This window comes from Acipenser ruthenus, chromosome 14, assembly GCF_902713425.1.
Source record: "Acipenser ruthenus chromosome 14, fAciRut3.2 maternal haplotype, whole genome shotgun sequence".
In the NCBI taxonomy this organism is placed as follows: Eukaryota; Metazoa; Chordata; class Actinopteri; order Acipenseriformes; family Acipenseridae; genus Acipenser; species Acipenser ruthenus.
The window spans coordinates 7,846,158-7,872,218 of record NC_081202.1 but is presented as its reverse complement, the minus strand read 5'-3'; the positions used below and the strand labels follow the sequence as shown (position 1 = coordinate 7,872,218).

At 37.5% G+C, this 26,061-nt stretch overlaps 1 protein-coding gene across 1 annotated transcript in view; it reads right to left on the bottom strand.

Annotated features, from left to right (window-relative positions):
- The window catches only part of tbxas1 (thromboxane A synthase 1 (platelet)), a 60,036-nt gene extending 37,179 nt beyond the window's left edge, over nt 1–22,857 (bottom strand). Inside the window, exons 1-3 of the mRNA XM_034033102.3 lie at nt 22,741–22,857; nt 17,553–17,760; nt 9,421–9,514 (exon numbers count right to left, since the gene is read on the bottom strand). Of these exons, the coding sequence (XP_033888993.1) occupies nt 9,421–9,514; nt 17,553–17,656 (198 nt within the window). The 5' untranslated portion in view covers nt 17,657–17,760; nt 22,741–22,857. The remainder of the gene's footprint in view (nt 1–9,420; nt 9,515–17,552; nt 17,761–22,740) is intronic.
- Between the last annotated feature and the right edge of the window lie 3,204 nt (nt 22,858–26,061).

Below are 26,061 nucleotides of genomic sequence, written 5' to 3'. Positions count from 1 at the left end.
CTGATATTAGCAATTATTGCATTCATTAGGCTTTTCTACATACAAACATAAATTAAAGGCACATTAGACAAAACATATGGTCAACAAAACTGTCAGTTCTGTTTGCATTATAATTGCAAATGTTTACAGTCTATTGCACATATTCTGACATATATATATATATATATATATATATATATATATATATATATATATATATATATATATATATATATATATATACTCTGAATACATATTCAGTATTTCTTTTCAGTGCGGTTCAATTTTATATTGTCCAATTATTTTACTGTCTGCACTGAGTTTAAAAAGTTAAATTGAGGGATTTGAGGGATATTTGACATTTTCTTATTTATAACAGCTTCCTTCAGGGAAGCTGGAGGTGAAAATCTGTAAAGTCTGCTCTCCAGAATGGGCCACAGAGTCATCCCTTTGGAGACTGTTCCTCACAACACATCAATAATGTGTGCAGAATCCAAGCAGCAGTGCTTTTGCTAGGTGCAGCAATGTTGTCTTGTTTGTGCTGTTCTGCTTCTCACAGATTGTAAAGGCCCACTGAAGCTACTGTACTCCTAAGCCAAATAGTAAAGAAATAAGCAAAGGAGATATAATGTTCATTCGGTAGTACTATACTTATCACCCCCTTCACATATTCATCACAAAATACAAAGCCAGTTCCAATGTGTATAATCTATTTAGTGATGACATAATATTAAAAGTCATTACTTACATCTTTCTTAATGAAGAGATATAATGGACTGCAGCAGGAGCAACACAAGCAATGTTTCTGTAGCCTGTGGAACTGGGGATTTAAGCACCAATCTTGTCACTATAAGATGGCCCAATTGAACAGTCCCGTGAAGGTTATTTATTTTTATTTGAATTTTTTTTTTTTTGGGGGGGGTGGGGGGGTGACTCAAATTACAGCTTTTCAAAAAACAGTAGACAAGGAGATTCAGCATAAATTTTTCACAGTACAGAGTATTTATTGTTTATGTACAAGGAAGTATATGCATTAGCATCTCTGAACCAATAAATACATTCCTTACTACTGCATATATATATATACCTTTTTACCACTACAGATTATTATGCTAAGGATACAAAAATGTAAACTAAAGTACACAATTCAGTGTCGGTGATGGCCGGTTAATGTTATGGCTTATTCACATATGTAACTTAGTATAAGTGGCACTCTTGCACTTCATCAGTACAGACTTATTGTACACAGCTTCATAGCATTTCTTTTCCACAGACAAGAGCTTCAGCGTCTGTACACAAATAGCTTCTAGGGTTTTTCTAGATAGATTTGGGCGGAACTCTGTTTGAACTTTACGCACAATGCTGAATATTCTCTCTGTGTCTGCATTGCTGTGGGGTATTATCAATATAGTTAGCATCACCATGGCCAACAATGCAAACGTTGGTTGGCTTGTTACAGGATTGAAGATCCTCCCTATCTTGTATCAGAAAACATCTGCCCTGTCTGACCGAAGAATATCTTCAGGAATGTTCTCTACTTGGTATGCAACAAACTCATTTTCCAAATGATCGAGCCTATCAACTGAGACCAAATCAAATCTTCTGACAAAATACATCACAGATTCAAATTTGACATTTGTCCTTTGACTGATGTCAGCCACTTCTGCATGTTTTAAGAGCTCCTCATGCAATGGCAATTTGCTGGTAATATACAGTGCCTTGCAAAAGTATTCGGCCCCCTTGAACTTTGCGACCTTTTGCCACATTTCAGGCTTCAAACATAAAGATATGAAACTGTAATTTTTTGTGAAGAATCAACAACAAGTGGGACACAATCATGAAGTGGAACGAAATTTATTGGATATTTCAAACTTTTTTAACAAATAAAAAACTGAAAAATCGGGCGTGCAAAATTATTCAGCCCCTTTACTTTCAGTGCAGCAAACTCTCTCCAGAAGTTCAGTGAGGATCTCTGAATGATCCAATGTTGACCTAAATGACTAATGATGATAAATAGAATCCACCTGTGTGTAATCAAGTCTCCGTATAAATGCACCTGCACTGTGATAGTCTCAGAGGTCCGTTTAAAGCGCAGAGAGCATCATGAAGAACAAGGAACACACCAGGCAGGTCCGAGATACTGTTGTGGAGAAGTTTAAAGCCGGATTTGGATACAAAAAGATTTCCCAAGCTTTAAACAAGGAGCACTGTGCAAGCGATAATATTGAAATGGAAGGAGTATCAGACCACTGCAAATCTACCAAGACCTGGCCGTCCCTCTAAACTTTCAGCTCATACAAGGAGAAGACTGATCAGAGATGCAGCCAAGAGGCCCATGATCACTCTGGATGAACTGCAGAGATCTACAGCTGAGGTGGGAGACTCTGTCCATAGGACAACAATCAGTCGTATACTGCACAAATCTGGCCTTTATGGAAGAGTGGCAAGAAGAAAGCCATTTCTTAAAGATATCCATAAAAAGTGTCGTTTACAGTTTGCCACAAGCCACCTGGGAGACACACCAAACATGTGGAAGAAGGTGCTCTGGTCAGATGAAACCAAAATCGAACTTTTTGGCAACAATGCAAAACGTTATGTTTGGCGTAAAAGCAACACAGCTCATCACCCTGAACACACCATTCCCACTGTCAAACATGGTGGTGGCAGCATCATGGTTTGGGCCTGCTTTTCTTCAGCAGGGACAGGGAAGATGGTTAAAATTGATGGGAAGATGGATGGAGCCAAATACAGGACCATTCTGGAAGAAAACCTGATGGAGTCTGCAAAAGACCTGAGACTGGGACGGAGATATGTCTTCCAACAAGACAATGATCCAAAACATAAAGCAAAATCTACAATGGAATGGTTCACAAATAAACATATCCAGGTGTTAGAATGGCCAAGTCAAAGTCCAGACCTGAATCCAATCGAGAATCTGTGGAAAGAACTGAAAACTGCTGTTCACAAATGCTCTCCATCCAACCTCACTGAGCTCGAGCTGTTTTGCAAGGAGGAATGGGCAAAAATTTCAGTCTCTCGATGTGCAAAACTGATAGAGACATACCCCAAGCGACTTACAGCTGTAATCGCAGCAAAAGGTGGCGCTACAAAGTATTAACTTAAGGGGGCTGAATAATTTTGCACGCCCAATTTTTCAGTTTTTTATTTGTTAAAAAAGTTTGAAATATCCAATAAATTTCGTTCCACTTCATGATTGTGTCCCACTTGTTGTTGATTCTTCACAAAAAATTACAGTTTCATATCTTTATGTTTGAAGCCTGAAATGTGGCAAAAGGTCGCAAAGTTCAAGGGGGCCGAATACTTTCGCAAGGCACTGTAAGAACTGGCCTCTGCGTAATACTCTCTGACAGAGTTAAAAAATATATTTTTCTCCTCTCTAGAGAGCTTCCCTCCCTCCTTGCATTCCTCTAAGTACGGTCTGGTTTTGGTGCCAATCACTAGATCTTCTCTGTCCCTCTGGTTCTTTCTATCCCTTACATTAATTGTGATTGTAGACCTCACACTAGTGATTACTACAGGCTTAATGAATTTGCTGAGAAGGAGTAAATGCAAGGAATCCAATTCTCGTTTTAGAACCTGAATAAATGGCTCTTCTCTCTGCAGAAGTGCATTTAAGCCCTTAGAACATGGTAAGGAGGCTTGGAAAAACAGACTGGTTAGCTTCACTAGGGGATTTTCTAGGCTGCGCTGTATTCTACAGAACCTGGTGTCTGGCTTGCCAGCTGGTATTGTAGGTTTTACACCACTCTTCTTGCTAACAACTATCTTCTACTTCAACCTTTCTGAAAAACAAGAAATAGATTTTCTAAGTCTACTGATAGGTATCTTATACTTCCATCCTTTGTATACAATACTTATGTTATTATTTTACTGTAATCTTCATTTTGACATTTAATCATTAGTAATGTAGTGTTAGTTTGCATTAATTAATATTGCTGACCTTTGTAATACTAGAAAAATACATAGTGACTGTACAGTGACTACGTTTAAAAACAAATATTAAAATCAAACTAAAATGTAATTTCACACAAATAGAAAAAAATAGAAGCTACTATTTTTAAAAGAAAGATTAGTGTAACTACTCTTTTTAAAATCTTCCATTATAATAGACTAGACTGTACTAACAGATTAAATGGTACCTTGATTATTATTTGTTTATTTAGCAGACGCCTTTATCCAAGGCGACTTACAGAGACTAGGGTGTGTGAACTATGCATCAGCTAGAGTCACTTACATCTACGTCTCACCCTAAAGACGGAGCACAAGGAAGTAGTGACTTGCTCAGGGTCACACAATGAGTCAGTGGCTGAGGTGGGATTTGAACCGGGGACCTCCTGGTTACAAGCCCTTGTTTTTAACCACTGGACCACACAGCCTCCTCTAGTTGCAGTTGCAGAAGACACCTTACCAGCCTTCAATTTCACACTGCCAGTATCATTGAACAATTCACTTGAGGTCACAACTGGGCCTACCAATAATTGAAAGCACATTACCATAAGACGTTTTCACAAACAAACGTACAATTGTCTAAAAAAAGTACAAGTCAAACACAAAATGTATTTTCTGATTAAATTAGGTACAAATTATTTGTTTTCCATGTGCATAAATACACACCAAACAAACAGGGCATTTTGAAAATAAATCTAATCTGGCAGCACAAAATAGTTACACATACTTTTACTAGCTTCTGCCACTGCAGAGGATGGCTTGCGTGGATGCCCTTTAGTCATGGCTGGCTCACTAGACTTGGCTTTATTAACTACCTTGCTGGGACCTGATGAAATGCAGAAAACAATTACCATTCATTATTGACCATCAAACTAAAAAACACTGCTTTAAAATGATATAGTACAGTATAATGAAAGCATAGTTTAGGTCTATACCTTTGTTTACTTTGCAGAATTCCACTAGTGCTGCCCACTGCTGCAGCAATCTATCAATACACTTGCCCAGGCTGAGCCACCTACAGTAATTCATGGAAAAGGCAAGACATCGCCGTTATTTAAATAAAATCAAATGGTACGTATGGTATTACACTGCGCTGCTAGGAACTACAACCAAACTATTTTAATAATTTATCGACACATTAAAATCAGAAACAGTATTTAGTATGGTCGCTCTGACCTGGATTAATTAGAATGCTTTTCTAGAAAGCGGTTTGTGTGTGTAGTCAGGGACTTAATGTACAGTACTTTTCACATATACACATACAAGTTATTCTTAAGCACAAACCTGGTGTTCACATGTTTCAGAATCTTTCTTGCTTCGGTGCCACACAAGTCCTGGCACTGTTTCAACTGCTTGTGCTGCTTGCCACTTTTGTCTAGATAGTAATATATGTCAATCAGGAGTTCGTCGATTCTTGCTGGTAATCTCTTTGCAGTCAACTGGGCAGCAATGTGAATTAAATGACAGGGACAACCCTGTACATGGACAGAATTGTTCTCCATTTTTACATAGGCAGCTACACCTTTATGTACACCCAGCATCACAGCTGCATTATCTGCTCCAAATGCAACACACTTTTTCCACAGTATTTCAAATGACTTCAATACTGTATCCACAGTCTTAAAGATATACCCTCGCATGATGGTAAAGCAAGCAGCTGCGTTTCCACTTTGCCAATTTCTTCCCTGAAGTAACGTATTACAACTGGGTACAACTGAGTCTCGATGTCACTGCTGCCGTCGGCTGCAATGGCAAAAAAATTACTTTTCAAAACCGAGGCCTGTTCAGTAGCTGAAAGATATGCTAAAGTTTCAACGATTGCTGTCGTTTTGCTCCTCGCACAGCAATACTTGGAAGCAATTTTACTATCAGGAAAAGCCACTTTCACAAGTGGGCCTATGTGATCTGCAACAGCAACTGGTAAATTATGCTATAAAATGAAGTTCGTAAAAAGAGTCTCCGCTTTAATCGCGTCATTTTCGCCATCCGTTTTAAAAAAACAATCCAATGATCTATTTTCCTGAGCTCCCCGTGAATTTCTCTCGTGTTTCAAGGTTCTGACGTGTTCATCAATATCATTTATTCCCCCATGCTTCTGCAGTACTCACAGTAAGCATGATGTTCTGATATCTTACTTTTTTTTATGAATGTATACTTCTTGGTGTAATCCTCTTTGAACCTTTGTGAATTCAGCCGTGGTCTTTGTGTTGCCATTTCCTTTATTAAAAATTCAATGAAAAAGTTACCGCTGCTATTTACCATTTGCTTGCTGCCAAGGCGCTTTTTGTTATATCTTGGCCGTCCAATCACTGATCGTCTTTGTTTTTTTTTTTTCATAGTGGCAAAGCCTTGACTACCGTGCATGTCCCATTGTAAATGGTCTAGGTACTGCGTGTTTTTTTTAACCACAAGCCAATCACAGCGCGTGAATCGGATACAAAAATGGGAACGCGGAAACTCACACCATCATTAACACAGGAGCACTGACACAAGTTTAATTATAAAAAAACGTATTTTTTTTAACTTGGCCCATATCACCGTAGCAGAGCCTGAAAACCCTAGTTACTACGGCCAAACCGTAGCAGTTGGCATCTCTGTGTCATGTTTTATTCTTATCCAGAACACTGAAAGTTGTTACTCTTGTAATACTGTGAGGTATGATGTGAAAAAATACAGTCATTAAATACATATTGCAATTAATTTGTTTATGTTAAACAACCTGACTTTCAGATTGAGTTTAATACATCAATGCAGTCTCTGTAGATTTTTGTGGGTTTACAGTGTTTTTTAAGTTTGTGTTAATTCCCTTACAAAAATGTTACCACAGTAAATGTACACAGTATTTTTGCTTTTCCCATGGTTATACTATGCGTTTACTATAGTTTACCATGGTTTGTCAAGCATTGGCCCGATTGGCCAGTATTGGCCAAGTATCAGTTCATTGATTTATTTTTCGATTCTTTTTATATGCTTTACCATACCTATCTGGGCTTTACAGTGTTTACATTTGCTTTACCATGCTTTCACTATGCTTTATTACATTTTGCCCTACTGTGTGCTTGCTTTATGATAAGGCCATGAGTGACCTATTTGATTCAGTAATGTCAAAAAAGAATTGTTCTTTTCAATTTCAATTTCTGTTGTGTTTTGGAAATACACTGATTGATACATTTACATAAATATAACAGTAAGAAATTGAATTGTAGGCTATTATATAATTTTATGCCTTACCATTTTGGTCTGTTTAGTTTAAAATCCGGCTCAGTTTCCCCTGATCAGCTTCCTATTCAAGCTTTGTGCATCGCAAGTGAAAGCTATCCCACATGCTTTTCAATATGAAATGGCTATAGTGTTGTGCACTTGTTCATTTGCATTTATTAATTTCTTCATAGTACTTTAATTTGTTCCTCTATATATGTTTTTATTCACTTAATTGAGTAATTCGTGTGCTGGGCTGGGTTGAATTGGGAGGCTGATTAGAAACGTGTGTTAAGTATACGGCTCCAGGCCTACAAGGTAGTATTAATTGACAAACAGTGTCTTAGAATGCCAGTCTTTCTAAGAGCCAGCTGTCTAAGGGCCACACATCCAAGGGCAGTCTGAGCTGTGGCAGTCTAAGGGCCGCACGTCCAAGGGCAGTCTGAGCTGAGGCAGTCTAGGGGCCACACGTCCAAGGGCAGTCTGAGCTGTGGCAGTCTAAGGGCCGCACGTCCAAGGGCAGTCTGAGCTGTGGCAGTCTAAGGGCCACATGACCAAGGGCAGTCTGAGATGTGGCAGTTCGAGTGAGGACAGGTAGAGCGAGGACTTTTCCTGAATCTGTCTTAATGGCTACCAGAGGCCTCATTCCCACCTTGACATCTAATGTCTGGGTTCCCTGGACACAGCATGCTCACTCTTTCTCCTTTCCTAGAATGAACACTGGTAAGTACCTGCTTCATATACTGTTACTACTCCCTCTCCCCCTGTACTGCCTGCTACAAACTGTAAACTCTCCTTCCTGAATTGCTGTTCTCTGACTAACAAATCTCTGATTCTCAACAAACTTATAACTGATACTATTGATCTTCTCTGTCTAGCAGAAACCTGGCACTCTGTAAATGATAAACACTCGCTACATCTATCCACCCCAAATGGCTACTCACTCTTTGGCAAGCCACACCTCACTGGTAGAGGTGGGGGGACTGCTGTTATTGCTAACTCTGTGCTTGCTGCCTCAACTCTCTCTATACCAATGTAAAAACATGATCACATTACCCCCTGTCTTGCCCAACTGCAAGTCCATGATTACTATCAAAATTCTCCTGCTGGCCTACTGTATCTCTCCAACCTGCTGACCCGCTATGTCCCTGCATGTAAGCTGAGGTCCTCTGACTCAGGCCTGCCCAATCAAAAGCGTGCCACACTCGGAGAGCGCTCTTTTAGCTTCATGGGCCCGACTCTCTGGAACTCTCTCCCAGCTTTAGTGCGTGCAGCTCCCACAATCGCTCGCTTCAAATCAACTCTCAAGACCCACTTGCTCTCTCTTGATTTTAATGCTCTCTAAGCCTGGTATCTGTTATTAGCTGTTGTCTAAATTGCTATTTCAGGTTTTTTAAATCTTATTCGTATGATTCTGCTTGACACACGCATCCACAATGTTTAGAATTCACATCCTAGCCTTTTATTTAATGTACTATGCCCGATATTTCACTGTATTTAATGTACTATGCACTGTTCCTCACTATCTTGTAAAGCACTTTGTGATGGTGGTCCACTATGAAAGGCGCTATATAAAATAAATATTGATTGATTGATTAGTGCAGATATGTGTTAATAAAACTTATTAACTCACTTCTGTCTCAAGCTGCTACCTAGTAAAACTCAACCGCAAGGAGTACAGGGTTAGTAAACATGAATGGGGTTTGTTCAGCTGACCCCACAACAGCGCCCCCTTACTGGTCAGGCCCCAGACAAGGTGACAATCAGTCAGGCTGATCAATCGTCTTTAAGGTTCAGTAGTCTGGCAATATCCTCTGTTTAGGTTAACCAGACAGAGGGTTAGGAAATTACACATAGATCTTTGATATTTGGGATGCAGTGATGTGAAACTGGGACACTTTTGTGTAAAAAATACATTTAATAGCTCTCAATAATTTGTGGTAAATTTGGCACTACTAATAAAAAATGAGATGCCTGCCTTTAATTAAAGAACGCAGCTGATAGTTATAAAGGTAGGTTATTTGTTTCCTGTCTTCAAGGTCCACTCTGCTTACATTTTTCTTTCATTTTGAGTCACAATAATAATATTGCAAATCTTTTTTTTTTTTTTCATCTCTGGAGTGAAGGTAAACCCAATTAGCTAAAAACACAAACAGGTCTACGTTGCTTTTTTCCCTGGAATAGTCAAACAAAAACAACTGTAAGGAATTTGAAAAAAAAATAAAACCACCAAATGTTTCAAATTAAATCCAGCATGGCTGCTTGCTTCCTTACCTTGCGGAAGAGGAACATGTTGCCAAAGAACGGGGAGGGTTTGGGGTGCCTGATGCCTGCACGCTCCAGTTGGGAATAGGGAAAAACAGAGTACCTAATCAGGACAAAGGAAAACAGGAATTCAATTCAAGAAAGATAAAATATCCATTAAAGGTTTTTTTTTTTTCAGCAATCCTACACACGAAATTGATCCTGAATCTTCTTTAGCATAGTGGTATGGCAAAGACTTTTTTGACTCAGAATCGTACAGTATAAAAGACCCTTTTATACTGTACTGGGTACTGGGTAGTTTTGATCAGGAGCTTTGACTGATTTCCTGACCGGGGTTGACAGCCTAGAAATGTGTCCTAACTGAGACCATGATAGACTGCCCACAGGTCTGGAGTGAAGATAAATCCAAGTATCTTCAAAATATTAATCCCACCCAGAAAGAGACTGCCACTTGCTCGCCGAAACAATGCATAACACTTTTGTATTCACAATTTGAGATTTAACACCTGCCTCTTGTGTCCTTCACATTGTACACTCATTAGGTTGAATAGGAAGACTGAGTTCTGCCAGCCCTCAATACTAGGATGGCAGAGCCCAATTCAAACTTGCTGTCAATGACAGAGTGGAAGATGGAAACATGGAAGGAAAACTAAATGAGATCACCTACGTACAGTAGGTTTAAAGCAACATGTAGGTTTGCTCACAAAACTTTATTTTAAGGGGGTGTTTCTTTTGAAGAGCATTTATAATCATCCTTTATATATGTATATGTGTATGTATGTATGTATGTATGTGTGTATATATATATATATATATATATATATATATATATATATATTGTAATATGATTGCACCTCACACGGGTTCGTTGCCCCTTTAAAAATAGACCCAACACACTGGAATGGATTTTTAAGCGCTGGTGCGCTATTTTTAATACACCAAAACAAAATACAAACACAAAATAAACACCTAGCTCTTTTGGAGCGCTAACTAAAACTTCCAGGAACACCCTGTCTAACACGGGACAGCTAAGCTGTTTCCCCGTCCTTACACCAAAACACAGGTTTAATACCACACTTATTTTTTGTTCACTTTGGCTACTCTGAGACAGAGCACCTCTTCTGCCTCCTTCTCCTTAGCAGCCATGAGCAGACTAGCTGCCTCTCTTAAATACCCTGCACCTGGTACTAATTTAACAATGGCTACCAGGTGCAGGGGATAATTAATACTAAAACAATTAACAAATTCAATTAAACAATAAAGCAAAACAATTAAATTGCACAAATGTGCATTCCGCACATGTTTTTTCTTCAGGGAGGCTTTAACCCCCTCCCTGCTGTCTTACATATCCCCCCCCCTTGTCTTTTCAAGACACCGACCACTCGACGGCCATCTCCCTCCACCCTTAAAAGACCACCCACCCTCAAGTCCAGCAATGTCAATTGTCGCCCTCTTCCACGGGCGGGCTTGAGGGTGGGTTGGTCCCTCCGGCGTTTCCAGGGAGGGACCTAGGACCGACGAGGAGGGACCCAGACGGCTTGTCCAGGGCGACCACAGCGCATGCCGGTGACCGGGAGCCAGGACTGGCAGGCAGAGGCGCGTGGCTGTGGACCGGCGCAGCGACGTCTTTAGTCTCAGGGGGAGCAGAGCAGTAGGTATGCGGAATGGAGCAATCAGCAGGGGGAGCGCCAGCGACGTCTGCCTTTTGCGCAGTGCCGTCTCCATCCTGCGCAGCGACGTCTGGGATTCCAGGGGGAGTGAAGCAAGGGACCAGGCAGGCGACTGTGCCTGGCTGTACTGCGACCTGGGAGCCAGGTCAAGCGGAGGGAGGTCTGGGCATTCCGGCCTGGTGTCCACGCTGCCGGGACAAGGGACCTCCCTCGGCAACGCCGGAGTGGCTTGCAGGGGAGGCGGCACATCCTCCCCCTTGACTTCCACCGGTGACTCTGGCAACAGTGGCTCCTCCCCTCTGGGCTCTGGAAGCGGCGGCTCCTCCCCTCTGGGCTCTGGAAGCGGCAGCTCCTCCCCTCTGGGCTCTGGAAGCGGCAGCTCCTCCCCTCTGGGCTCTGGAAGCGGCGGCTCCTCCCCTCTGGGCTCCGGAAGTGGCGGCTCCTCCCCACTGGGCTCTGAGGCTGGAGTCAGCGGGGCTCCTCTCGCTTGCTCCCACCTTTGGAACAACAGCTCCAGTTCGGTCGGCTCCCGCACTTGTCTCTTCAGCGGGGCCAACCCCAGCTCTCTCTCCCATCTCTCATTTTGCTCTTTTTGAGCAGCGGTATTTTTATTGATCACCTCGATCAGTTCTTTAAAATCCATTTTATTGGGTCGTAGGGGCGCCCAAAACTTCTGACACCACATGTAATATGATTGCACCTCACACGGGTTCGTTGCCCCTTTAAAAATAGACCCAACACACTGGAATGGATTTTTAAGCGCTGGTGCGCTATTTTTAATACACCAAAACAAAATACAAACACAAAATAAACACCTAGCTCTTTTGGAGCGCTAACTAAAACTTCCAGGAACACCCTGTCTAACACGGGACAGCTAAGCTGTTTCCCCGTCCTTACACCAAAACACAGGTTTAATACCACACTTATTTTTTGTTCACTTTGGCTACTCTGAGACAGAGCACCTCTTCTGCCTCCTTCTCCTTAGCAGCCATGAGCAGACTAGCTGCCTCTCTTAAATACCCTGCACCTGGTACTAATTTAACAATGGCTACCAGGTGCAGGGGATAATTAATACTAAAACAATTAACAAATTCAATTAAACAATAAAGCAAAACAATTAAATTGCACAAATGTGCATTCCGCACATGTTTTTTCTTCAGGGAGGCTTTAACCCCCTCCCTGCTGTCTTACAATATATATATATATATATATATAAACTCTTTAACAGTTGAAAAGTGTTTCACAAACTGCAAACATGATTTAATGGGATATATTTCCAGTGTTACCACCTGTCTAATTTCTGTAGCTTATTTTAAAGGATAAAAAATCATGGTACAAAATGAGTATGAGAGATACGTATTTCAAAACCTTAAGGACAAACTCTTTGATAAACAATACTATATTTAGTGTTCCTCTCTTTGCATTGTAAAAATGTATAAGAATACCAGAATCACAAATATTAAAAAAAATCATAATTGCCACTGTAAGTGTTTTCTTGTTTTTCATTGGAAATCTCCCAGTGCCTTTAGCAGTGTATTTCCATGGAAACCCAGCTTGTGAAATTCTGTTTCAACCTTGTGCTACCAACAGGCAAAGAAAACATACAATCAGGAGAAAATAAACCATGTTATTTGTCCCTAGGGCTGTGACCTCCAGACCAGGACTGAAGAAACATCAGCAGTGCAGCAACCTGTTCTGAGCCAAGTGTGTTGAGAAACAAAGTGCTACACTACAAGCTACAGTGCAGCACATTCTAACCAAGGTCACACACTGTTAGCAATTATATTTTATATGCATAGCCAGGGATGCAGACAGAAAGGTGCTATACATACATTTAGATTTTATAATTCAAACCTGCAATTCTAGACCCTTTAAACAGATGTCTCCACAGTAAATCAGTTTGATTAAACTGTATTAATACCTCTGCAATATGATCATCACAGCCAGGAGTGACAGCTCCCAGGACACAGCACAACAGTAGATGGGTCTGAGAAGGACAGGAAGGCTGTGCCCAGCTCAGGGGGGAAGTACAGTACGATTACAAATCATTTGCAGCAACACGTTTGTATTGTTAACTAATTTCACTTCATGCATATTGTTCAAGTATCCAAATAACATTTTTTCAGACGATATTTTCACTAAAAATAAGACTATGTGAAATTCTCACAGACATGAATAAGTCCTGGATTTTAAAGTCTGAACTGCAGAGGGCCCATACTTGGATCTTACAAGGATGTGGGCTGGGCTAACACCATATGTGCCATAAAATACATTTCTGGCACTGATTTTCATAAAGAAAGTGACCAGATAGAGCTTTCATTTCTATTTACATTGAAGACCCAATATGTATAGTTATTCAATTCATTCCATCACTCCCCAATTTCAACTAAGAGCTGATTATTATTATTATTATTATTATTATTATTATTATTATTATTATTATTAATATTATTATTATTATTATTATTATTTTTACAGAGAAAAATAATTTGCTACAAGTAACAAGTAAAAGGCTTTTTACTAGTGTATTATCCTTACATGTAAGTGCCTTAATCGTAACGGAATCTTGTATGATCCAAGTACTCAGCACAACAAGTCTAATCCCAGTCACATAGTCACACAGGTGGAAAATATAATATAATAATACATCAAAATTGACTTTGTACACTAGCTTTGCAGTTCATGGCGTGAGAAGAGTCACTTTATTTTTCAATAATATCCCTGGCTTTATTGACACCAATTGATGCCAGAAGTATCTTGGAATCAGTTGAACTTGCAACATTTGAGTAAGTCTAGTTTAAATTTGAGTATCATTTTATTTTTTTTTGTTTATTGGCTTGATCTAAATTCTTTTGCTGGTGCCATTGTCCCTCACCTTTCATGAGCATTGCATACACAAAAAAGAAAGTTCAACATTTGAATAAAGCCACCAAGCATTATTGGATGGTACCCATGTTTTTCTATGTTAAAATTAGCTCTATGCATAGCATGTTGCAATAACAATTTCTCTTTTCATGATGTTTCTGACATGTGAGCGACGTGTGATATACGACTTGGTTGTTTTAGTAATAATAGTTGTATTATGACAAACTGTCTTGTGATTCAATGAGGATTCAAACTAAAATGTTCATGTATATAACAGAGCAAAAAAATATATATATTTGTGTACGAGCATATAACTCAGGGTTCACAGTATGACTATGATCAAATAAATTAGCAAGATGCTCCTTAATGACAAGACTTACATCTTAATAGCAATTACAGTGGCATTTTGTTTTTGCAATGTTCCCATACAAGACACATGACTATATTAAAGTCATTATAAAACCGGTAGTTGAGGTATGTAATGGCTTTGTATTTATGCAGCAGTATATTCTTTACCACATTATAATACACACAACTTCAGATATTCAGTCTTAAATCACTGATGTTTAAATGCCCAATCTCATATTGTGGTTGCTGCCTTCCAATGACCATGTTTTTTGGAGCGCCCCCCAATAGCTGGCCTTTTGTGTAATACAAAAGCTTTAGAATAAACACACCAGCTTCACAGTCAAACCTCACATTTGATTCACAGTCAATGGAAATCAATTTTATTTTTACATCAGAGGTTACATCAGTCAAGAGGCATGACCCCAAAGGGTTTGAGCTAACCCTTGCTGAAAAAAACGTTTGGTACGCACACCATACAAACACAGCTTCCTTGAATCTCAATCATATTCTCTACTCATTTCATGTCAAAGCTGTTCTACCATTTTTTTTTTATCTGTTCAGGGGCAATTTTTCTACCTATTCATTTGTCTGTTAAACTATTCAAGGTCATGGTTTCCAATCCATAGGTCAAAACAGGCAAAGAACATCAGCAGATTAAACTAAACAGGACTGTCTACCGAGCTAAATGTAATTAGAGAGGATCACTGGTGTAAACTGTGTAATCTGTGCAGGCATCTGAGATTACTCCTCCCTACCACCCAAGCAACCATTGTCCATGTCCGAGAATAAGGCAATGGATCCACCAACAACCATCCCAATCTAGAGCACATTCTCCTTGGGCCATGTGTTTGCATTTACAGTACTGGCAAGCATGGTTCCCATGACAATATAAATGAACTGGAACTGCTCTTTATAAAAGTCAATTTGTTTTTCAGCTATATCAAAGCAGGTGTTCTGTGTCATTGACATGGCCTGAGGTTAAAACAGTAACTTAATTGAGAAAATCATACATTATAGTTTCATGGACACCGACACATTTATCATACAGTGTGTTTATGTGACCCTGCAAATATGAAGTCAGTTCGTCAGTCTCTGAGGGATGAGGCTTTGGTAAAGAGGCAGGGGGAGCTTTGTAAAATTACTGCAACAAAAGGATTTGTTTTTCTTGCAAACCGATAGAATAACACCATATAGTTGTGTCCCGAGTATGAAGCTGGAATCCAAATAGAGTTTATTCAATTTTATGGTTGGCGTGTCACTTTATTAAAACTGAATCTTTACAAGAACAACAAGGACATCTGTTCCAAACTTGTACTCTTAATTGTTTTTTTTGGAGGGGAAACATCTAATATGACCTGATTGTCCTGAAACGCTGGCACTTGATTTATCACGGGGACAGTAAACAGGATGTCATTAACCATTGTCATTTTTAGGGTGGTGTTTTCTTTGTTTACCAAAATGATGAACCTACTGTAAAACTAGAATCAGTAACAAGATTTATTAGTGTGCGTGTGCCATTAATTTATTGTTTGGCAAAGGGCAAACAATCCACTAACAAACATTTTGTGACTGGCAAAAACCCTTTCCAAAAGTCAGCAACCTTCTAATGGAATAAAAGTGTTCACACAATATGTATTTTCTGCTCTTATTATTTTTATTTAAAGGTCATTTTAAATAGGTTCAAATGTACCGTTCACAATTCTCCAGACAGAACTTCTGAACTTACAGTTCTCTTGCTCACCCAAAAGTGCTCAGTCGAAGATACTCTTGGCTTAAGAGACCAAATCAATTGAAAATATTTACTTTTAAAAACTGTAGGTGTGGTTTCGCTTTTAGCGTTCAGCTCCAAAAGCAGCAAGTTATTTAAACTAAAATGGGTTTGATGAGAAAAGAATCATAACAGCTATTTCAAGGGGTAAAATGAATAGTAGATCTTATGAGCTGTGCCATTATGTGATTAACCTAATAAATGAGCTGTCAAGCAATCTTTAATTAAACATAACCAATGCACTTCTTTGCAAGCAACAAGATCAATTCATAAAAGGTAAAATGGAGCACTAATGTACGGTATGTCTAATTGGCTGTCAACAATGTGAAGCAATGGGTGCTTGTCATTGTTTGATTATAACATAAATCATAAGATCAACTGTTCCTTCAGGAATATAGAATGTGAGTTAATGTAGAATTACTTAATCTAGAAACATCCAAAATAAAATAAATCCTTCTGGTAATATCATTAATGAGGCCAAGCTCCAGACTGAATTTTATGTACGGTAACCTCAGAAACTGCAGGAGCTCAGCAGCACAGTACACACAAATAACTACCATGCAGTAATAACCACTGCATACTGCAGTAAAACAGGCATCTACTTCAATAGTCTCACAAACCAGTATGGCCAAAAGCCAGGTTTTTAGGAGCCAAAAATCTCACATACAGAAATACGTACTGTAACTGGATGGGTAAATAAATACATAAACACTAAACTCCCAGCCCTGGAACCCCATGGGACGTACAATGAACATCCTTTGGAAGATATATATAAAAACATAATGCATGCAAGGCAACACTTCAGCTCTGTCACTGTTTGTGAAAACAAGCCTCCTTATTTGTACAGTGGGTACACTGCAATAATGTTATTAAGGTTCCTAATTGTTTTGGTATTTGGAACACAACTGTGGTAATTGAAAAATATTTGGTTTTTAATAATGGAGTTTATGAACTGATTCTCGCTCATTACAAAATGTTGCTGATGAAAAGGCCTGTGTTTCTGTAGTCCAGATAAAGCTGCAGTGTCCTACAATCATGTATAGTTTGGCACTAAATATAATTTCTTAGTGTCTGTTTACAACTTCCTCTCATAGGCTTCTGTGCTTTCAACTTTATCAAATCAGAACAAAACATATTCAGATACAGTAGTTTCATTTATTACATTTCTTTATCCATAGTTCTACTACTGTATATACTATATAAAGGGTAATTTGTGGAAAAAAATCCCACTAAAGCTTAAAAGAAACATTTGTCCAATAAAAAAAATAAACTAAATATAATTTACATATGGTTTGTGCAAAAAAAATCTGTCAGATATATTAGTAAACAGAAGTGCCCAGCAATGTACAGTATTTCAAGAAAAACAATGTAAAAAATACAACATTTGTTCTATGTGGTCTTTCTTACTGATGCATTTCTTACATCCTGTAGGGGCAGTGTTCATTATATATTACATCAACGCTATAAGTGACAAAATCCCTATAGCTTACCAGTATAGAAGAGCTGCGAAGACCATAAACAAAGCAATTGAGATGGCTGTTCCATTACTGGCTTGCAGTGGGAAAAGCTTCAGGAAGTCAGTCAGGGCCTCCATTCCCCAGGAAAACTGATACTAAGTTGGGAGAACCTTTGACCAGGTCTGTAGGCTTGTTCTGCCACTGGACTTTCTTCCTTTGTTGGTGAATCGATAAGGTCTGGCTAAACAAACAGTTGAAATAAAAAAAAAAAAACTCAGATGAAAAACATACAAATAAGCACTTCCATTTTACGCTCTGGTGATTTATCTGTCATCATAACTGTGATTAAAACACTGACCTTGTAATTCACTGGATCTTATTTTTTCTGTATTTGTTCTTTTATTTATGTTTGTACTTAAAGTAACTGTGCTGGTTTTGCAGATTTGTTGTTTATAAACTTTGTAGAACATAAACATGAAAACTGCCCCCACAAACGTCACCTCAAGTTGGCTGTGTAAACCTAAAGCTGACAGAAACTAGTGAACTTAATCAACCAAACCACCCTACTACTTTAGAAGCTGTCACTTCAGGAAGTGTACGCCCAGGCTTGTTGCTGTACAGAGGGCCTTCCTCCCCCTTGACTATGTGACAGGGTGAAGATGTGAAAACGTGTATATTAGTATAAACTGTTGTTTATGGTTTGACAGGCAAAGGCTTAAAACAATCCCCTATCCTGAATGAAAAGTGGCTCCCAGGCTTCCTTCCAGCCCTGTGAGAATGTGACTGGAATGGGGAAACTGGTGCCTTGATGGGTTGTCCAGTCACATATTGAATGTAGCTGTTGAGTTCCACCTGCACATGGATATAAACACGTCTCAGAAAGTCCTGGCAGTGGTGTAGATACAGCTTGTGAAGTGAGCTCTTTCAGCACTGCTGTAAGTGTTACTTGAGGCGCTGATTTCAGAGCCCTGAAGCTACAGATCTTTTGTGTGTCTGTGCCTGTGTCAAGGGGTAGCTGGGTCTTCCCTTTAAAGAGCTCAAGACAGTAACTTCTTTGTTTATTTAATGTCAGCAAAAAATAGTGCATAATAGTGCTGAACTGTGCTTTCCTTGCTTCATGTGATTACCTGCTTGTCTTCCTTACCATTCTCTGCTCTCTCACAATAGTGCTGTATTTTACTTCTTTTTTTATATACAGAAAGGCATGCTTTTTTTTAACAGATTTTGTGAAATCAAACATTTGATCCCTTGTTTTCTTGTTGTTGAAAAATGCCATATAAAGATGCCTGACAAGGTCATGCTAAGGGTTATTTTCTACATTCGTTTTTTTTTTTTTTGTTTGACTGACCTGCCACCAGCCAAACCAGTTTCTTTAGCGTGTGGCTAACAATGTCACCTGATGACTGGGATAGTCATAATCACAGCACTATTTCATTGCTATGCCACAACTGTGCAAATTAACTAAGTCATCTCTGTAAACGGGAAACAACATACAACTGTATGCTGATTCTCAAGTTTCATTTACAGTGTCCTGAGTAATTCATTCAAAAAAAAAGTAGATTTGATTTGGATTGGATTGAGTTTGGTAGGATAAGTAAAAGCTACAGTACCACTTTAAAGGAGATGTAGTGCTTTTTGCAGTTTTCCATCTCCTATATAATGGTACTCCACAGTAGGATATCTAGGTTCATTTTTAAACTCAAGTACCCCCAGTGAAATTCTCTCCTACGCTTTTTTGCTGATACAACACACTGTATGACTTGTGTAATATTGAGGTTAGCAAGTTAGTGAAGGGACCTGGAATTCAAAGAGCCATACATGGTATATGTCAAGATAGAATTAAAAACTTCTTGACAGTGAAATAGACCATGCGAACGATTAAGTAGCCGTTATCAGCTCTATGCTGTAACTAGGACTTCAATGGTGTTCAAATAGCAGCTTTTAGAAAGTACCAAATAACAAAACAGACCACTCTGACAAAGACAACAGATGGTTAATGTCATTTAATGCAGTTTTTACATTAAATAATTGCACATGGTTATCATAGTGTTTGCTATGTTTTACTTTTATTAAAAGTCGCTATAAGGACAGAAGCGCCATTATTTAAATGTAGGGTATGCGTGTTTAGTGTAAAATGTTGCCAGTGCTGTACTAGCAGGAATAGTGTAGCAGATATATTCAGCTCAAAAAGGGACCTACTCTTGAACACGCCGGTTGTGTCTCTAATAAAACTACCTTTGCAGGTGTTTGACAAAGTCTGTTAAGGATAAAATAATATCAAACATATATCAAGGACTTTTTGTGTAAAACCAAACATCTTTCCCAAAATATTTAACTTACTGTATGCTCGTCATATGACAAAGCTAATGTTTTTTTTGTTTTTTGTTTTTTTTTTATTGTAGGTAATGCTATTTTACAATCAATGCTTGTATTATGTGATCTATGCTGCAATGAAGACAACTTTCAAAGCTTTTGGTTATACGGTAGTTAACAGACATTGATTAGGGCTGAAATCCTTGACTTTCTGTAGCGTCTCTATGGGCAAACAAATGTTTTCTACTGCCTGCTGGAGTGAACACTTCCAGAATGTGCTGAATCAATGTCCCTCTGACCGTTCCTACACATTTCAACCACTGTGTAAATAATCAACTTGACATAGTGCAGGGCCAAACAAAATAAAAAGCAACAAAGCACCCGCTTTTCTGCCTTCACTGCCTAACAACAGCCTGCAGCTTCAGCCAATTGTTTCCTTTTGTAACTTTTTTTACAAGAAACCAGCAATGTGAAAGCCTCCAAATGTGAAGCTGCGGGCTCTGTAGAAATATTGTCCTCTTCACAACTGCCAAGTGTGACCTGAATATATTAAATCAAAACCTTTATTAGATAAAGGGTCTACTGCAGCATTTATTTTAGCAAGAAAGAACCACAAACCTGTGAGCTCTTGTTATATGTACGAGATATGAAGATATGAGGCCGTATTCACACAACAAGTTGAATTTTCAGCAAAGTGCATAGCACTATACTGAGGTGCTTATCATACTTTAACCTTATTGTACTTTGGAAAGCAAACTTACATTGGCAGTTGTTGGCAGCTAAACAAGATAGAGTACAAACTGAAATAATTTACATTTCCCTTGTTGTATAGCAGTACTCAAAATAAACTTAGCTTTATTATAGTGTATTCCCCTAGGTACAGTATAACACAGGTAAGACAGAAAATCCTCCAAATTGGTTTGAAATGATGCTTCATTTCATAGTTGAGTTTGTGTCCCAGATGGATTCTAAGTTCCATAAATGTTTTCATGATTACCATGGGAACAAGAAGTCTACAAGCTAATCTATACCATGATGGTTCACCAGCATTGACCGAGCAGACAACATACAACAGAATGACTTCAGTGTTATTGCTTTGTTTAGCAATACAACCAGTGGTTTATAGATGTGCCAAACACAGCTGTCAGCAAAGAAACAGAAAAGAACCAGAGAAAACTGCAAGCTGTGTTATTGCTGATTTGCTGTTTCTTTTACTCTAAGCTACTGTACCTCCCATATTAGCTGGTGGCAAATTAATGCGTACAGGTATGGTACAGATTTTTTGCATTCTGATTTGAAAACCAGGAATTAGGATTCTACCAAAATACCTTATTTGCATTTATTTGTACTGTTGCTGCAGACTAATTAACTCAACCTTAATGTCACAAGTAAAATTAGTTTAGTGTTCTCAGACTCATTAGTCAATCTCACAAACCAACCACAACATTTAGCATAATTGTTAAAATTGATATTCTCTCCTTGAGAGAGATCCAAGGCGGAATGACAGGGGTGCCCTCGCAGTGTACTGTTGCCAGTCCCTGAACTTTCATGAACACACAAAATAATAATCAGAATAATACGTCAAGCCCCTTTATAACCACTCAGTTCATTAAACAACACACTTCTTATCACCACATTGAAAAGACCGAATATAATGGAATAAAACAAGCTCCTTATAATATCCCTTCAGTTATCATCATACTCTGGTTAAGATCACTCACATTTTAATCACACAACTGATTTCCACTCCGCTTATTATCACTTTGGAAAATACAGTCATACAATTAGAGGGTTCATATGTAATTAAGTTGCCTTACAGTATTGAAATGTTCCATATGTAAAGCACTATATGGTATCACAATACAAAATACAGAACACTGCTACGAGTATATCAACAGCATCCTTATATACTGCAGTGTATACTTTACTTTAAATATCAGAGATAAACCACTGGTTAGTGTATTTTCTTTCTATATTGGTATATTTCAATGTGAAAGTGGTGTACTATAATAATTTCTGTTAATTCTCGATTCAGAAAGCTTTTACCAGTACCCTCTTGTTCCAATAAGTCTGTATATATACTAGTCTATTTGTGCCATGATATAACACACAGACTACTTCTTTCAGCCTTACAGTACAGAGTTGATAAAAAAAATTTAAAAAAATAAAGTTCTGAGCAAAGCTAGGCACTTGCTCCTCTGTAACTTTCATGGCCTGTGGGTCAATTAACCAGAAACTCAGTTACCCAGACTGCTTACACCCTACATTAGTCTGTTTGCCTGACATTGCACATAACCCCCCCAGTGATAACTTTTTACCATCATTCTGTGAACTGGGAAGACTACTGTAGTGGAATGACTCGCAGCATCATCGGGTTATTGGCGTCACTGCGCTAACTCAGATTTCACAACATCCCTACATACGGTGTTTTTGTTTCTGTATATAATGATCCCATTTTACATTTTTAGCATGATGGCCTTGTAAGGTAACATAACACTGTGTTGTGTAACACACTGACTCAGCACAAAACCAGGCTCATTCATTGACAGACACTGTATTACATTCTATTAGTAAACTTGCAACCCTTGTGTCTCCTGTACTGTCATTATAAATATAGATTTTAAAACAAAATCGCTAAAAAAAATGTAAAAATCCCAATCAAATGCAAAAAGCGTGCACATGGCACATGATGGTATTGAATATTTAGGACTACTATATGTCTAGTTCTGTAAATCAGAAGAAAACATTACTATGGAGTTCAGTACGTATTATTATTATTAGTAGTAGTATTATTATTATTTATTTATTAGCAGACTTACAATTGTTACAAGATATCATATTATTTTTACATACAATTACATTATAACATTCTAAAAACCTGCACGCGCATATTAACCCTTACACTTACTGTACTTCACTGTATCATCTGTCAAACAAACTTCTAGGTCCCTTCAATCGAAGCCTATGACATTGTGTCTGCGTTTTGTTTACTTCCTCACATGTCGCGTTATGTATGGACTGCTGGAAAATGTAGTTCTATAAGAGCAGGAAATCACTGTCCCTGCACACTGGAGTAAGTATGCAAAGCTTTCTGGACGTTGTAGTCCTTTTTGGCGACTCGATGAAGCCTTTTTACAAATTAGTAATAAATTATAATAAAGACTAAACAGTAGTGAAAAGAAAATCAGGCATGAAAATAAATAAAGCTCATTGCATAACAGTTTTGAGATGTTTCAGTTTTTACCTACAACTCAGTTGCACGCCTAAACGTGTTAATTTATACTGATTATGCTGAAAACTTAATGCAACAACCTTTTATTATTATTATTATTATTATTATTATTATTATTATTATTATTATTATTATTATTATTCCCGAACCATGGGGAGCTTTAATAACAAACTGTAGTTATTTATTAATTCAATGCTTTATGTATGTATACATGTATGTATGTATTTTTTATTTATGTATTTGTTTGTTTGTTTGTTTTATGGTGACTATTTTATTCCATTTGATCAACTTCCATAAGGGCCTACCTGCCCTTATGGAACAAACATATTTTTAATATATGGTAGAAAAGTATGATCCTTATATTTTTCATATATAGAAAAATATATCCCATATATTTTATATATTTAAAATATAAGTATATGGATTACAGACTAAAATATATTTTAAATATATATATATTTGAAAAATATAAGGATCATACTTTTCTACCATATATTAAAAACATATGTTTGTTCCATAAGGGTGGCTAAACCAATGTTCAAAGTGTAAATTCCAGTTCAGTATTAGTCAAACAGGTGAAATAGTTTTTGCTTTAGTTTTTATTTATTAAGTTTCTATTTTTTTTTTTAATAACATATCACCAAAAAAAATAAATGCAAGCAACCTGAACTAACAGTCAAGAAATATGTAAACGTTGTACCATTCTGGACACAGTAGCAGTGCTTCTGCACTTCAGCAACAAAATAATAATAATAATAATAATAATAATAATAATAATAATAATAATAATAATAATAATTGCATTATGGTTTGTTCTATCTAGCTACTCGTGTAAATCATATTTTTGTAGTGTAACTTAAATGAATTGTTATAACCATGCCACAAATCCTTATAATGTAACATTCATTCTGCATCCTATTGGAACATCTTGAAATTCTTGTGGAAATAGTGCAGGGAATGATCACTTTACTGTGAATACACAGGGCGACATTCACTAAAGCACAATCTGACCTGCTTTGATTGACCAGAGAACCAGAACAAATGGGTTCCGGGTGCTCTAGGATCACCTGGAAACACTATGAAGGGGGCCATGTGTTCTGTAAACATGTTATATATTTTCTCCTGCTTTAGTCCCGTCTTTTGTTGACTTCTATAATGTGATATCTTGTAACAATTGTAAGTCGCCCTGGATAAGGGCGTTTGCTAAGAAATAATAATAATAATAATAATAATAATAATAATAATAATAATAATAATAATAATAATAATAACTCAACAATCATGTACATATAATATACCTGGGATTACGCAGTTCAATTGGTTCAACTGTATGAGCGCAATGATAGTGGAAAATACCTGGGATTATTTAGACTGTATATATGGGTCGGGCATTAGGAGCACAAACATAATGGCAATCTGTCTGGCAAATCTAACATTTATTTTTTCTTTAATCAATTTAATAGAGGTATGATAAATGACAGCAAACAGGTTTTAAATTGGTATTCAATGGTTTTCCTTGTACATATACAGACACATCCGTAAAGGAAAGTATTTTTTAAAGGAAAGAAATCTGGCCATTTTGCTTCCCATTTAGCAAGGAATGACCCATGTCCCCTTGTCTCCAATTGTTTTAGTTCCTTCAAAAATGGTTGTGGCCGGGGGCATATTTTCAAAGTGCTCGCTCCAATTACCTGTACTATAGATAGTATTTTACTGGAATGAGAATGAAATCCTTTTGTTACATCATTTTAGAACCAAACTACTCGAGTGCTTATGATACTGCTTTGTCGTTTGGTTCTCGCAATACTTCTCAGTTATGAAGATGCTGTCTTTTTAGATCCCTTGTGTGGTTTTCTACCTTGATGTGTCTTGACTGAAAGAAAAGGGTTAATTGAATGTACTTTTTGTTTGTTTAACAAAGTTTAAGTTGAAACCTGGAATTAGACGAGGACGCCGTACAATAGCTTCCATTATATGAAACTGGACATATTTATAGTTTCTAATCCTGGAAAAATAATAACGCTCATACATGCAGTTTTAAATAATTTGTACTATTCCGTGATACATACTGACACAATGTTCCTTTATCGTTATATTCCCATGTCATTAAACTTTCGAACTTTTTTACAATTGGTGTTCTAGATTAAAAATAAGCAACTGTTTCACCATTTCTATAATTTTTTTGTGCGTGTGTTTTAGTAATTTTCTGCTATTCCTTTCTGAAGAATAGCAATCTCAGTGTTTTCCAGGTTGTTAGTAAGTGGAAGATTACTCACATCTGTGTGAGTGTGTGTAATCAGATTCCACCCCAGTTCATTCCATAAAAAATACACTGACGTCATAGGGTTCTTATAAATCAGTCCTGAACAATCACCGACAGAATAATTCACCTAGTATAATTACTGTACAGTATATTATGTATGTATGGTATATACAGTATCTATCTGAATAAGATACTGTGGGCAAATATGTGCCATACACAAAAGAGCGGCTACTTTGTCTCGATTGGTGACATTTAAATCCATTTTTGTGGGTATTTACTGTATTGTATTTCCACCATAGAACCCAATAATGACCCCAATTCGTTTTATGCATGCACCAATGTGTGTATATATATAAATAAACAAAACCATATATATATTTATTAGCAGACGCCCTTATCCAGGACGACTTACAGTTGTTACAAAGTATAACCTTACAAAGAATCACATTACAAAGTATAACATTACAAAGTATCACATTACAGATAATAGCAGTTATAAAATACAATAAAATGATAGTAAGAGCAAATTCAGATGACAGAAAATAAAAAATTAAGTTTTTATTAATCTTGCTATCTTGCAACTGTCTTTAAATATATATATATATATATATATATATATATATATATATATATATATATATATATATATATATATATATATATATATTAAACGTATTCATTGGTACCTACTATAATTTCTGTCTCTTTCATTTGTTCTCAGAAAAACCCAACAG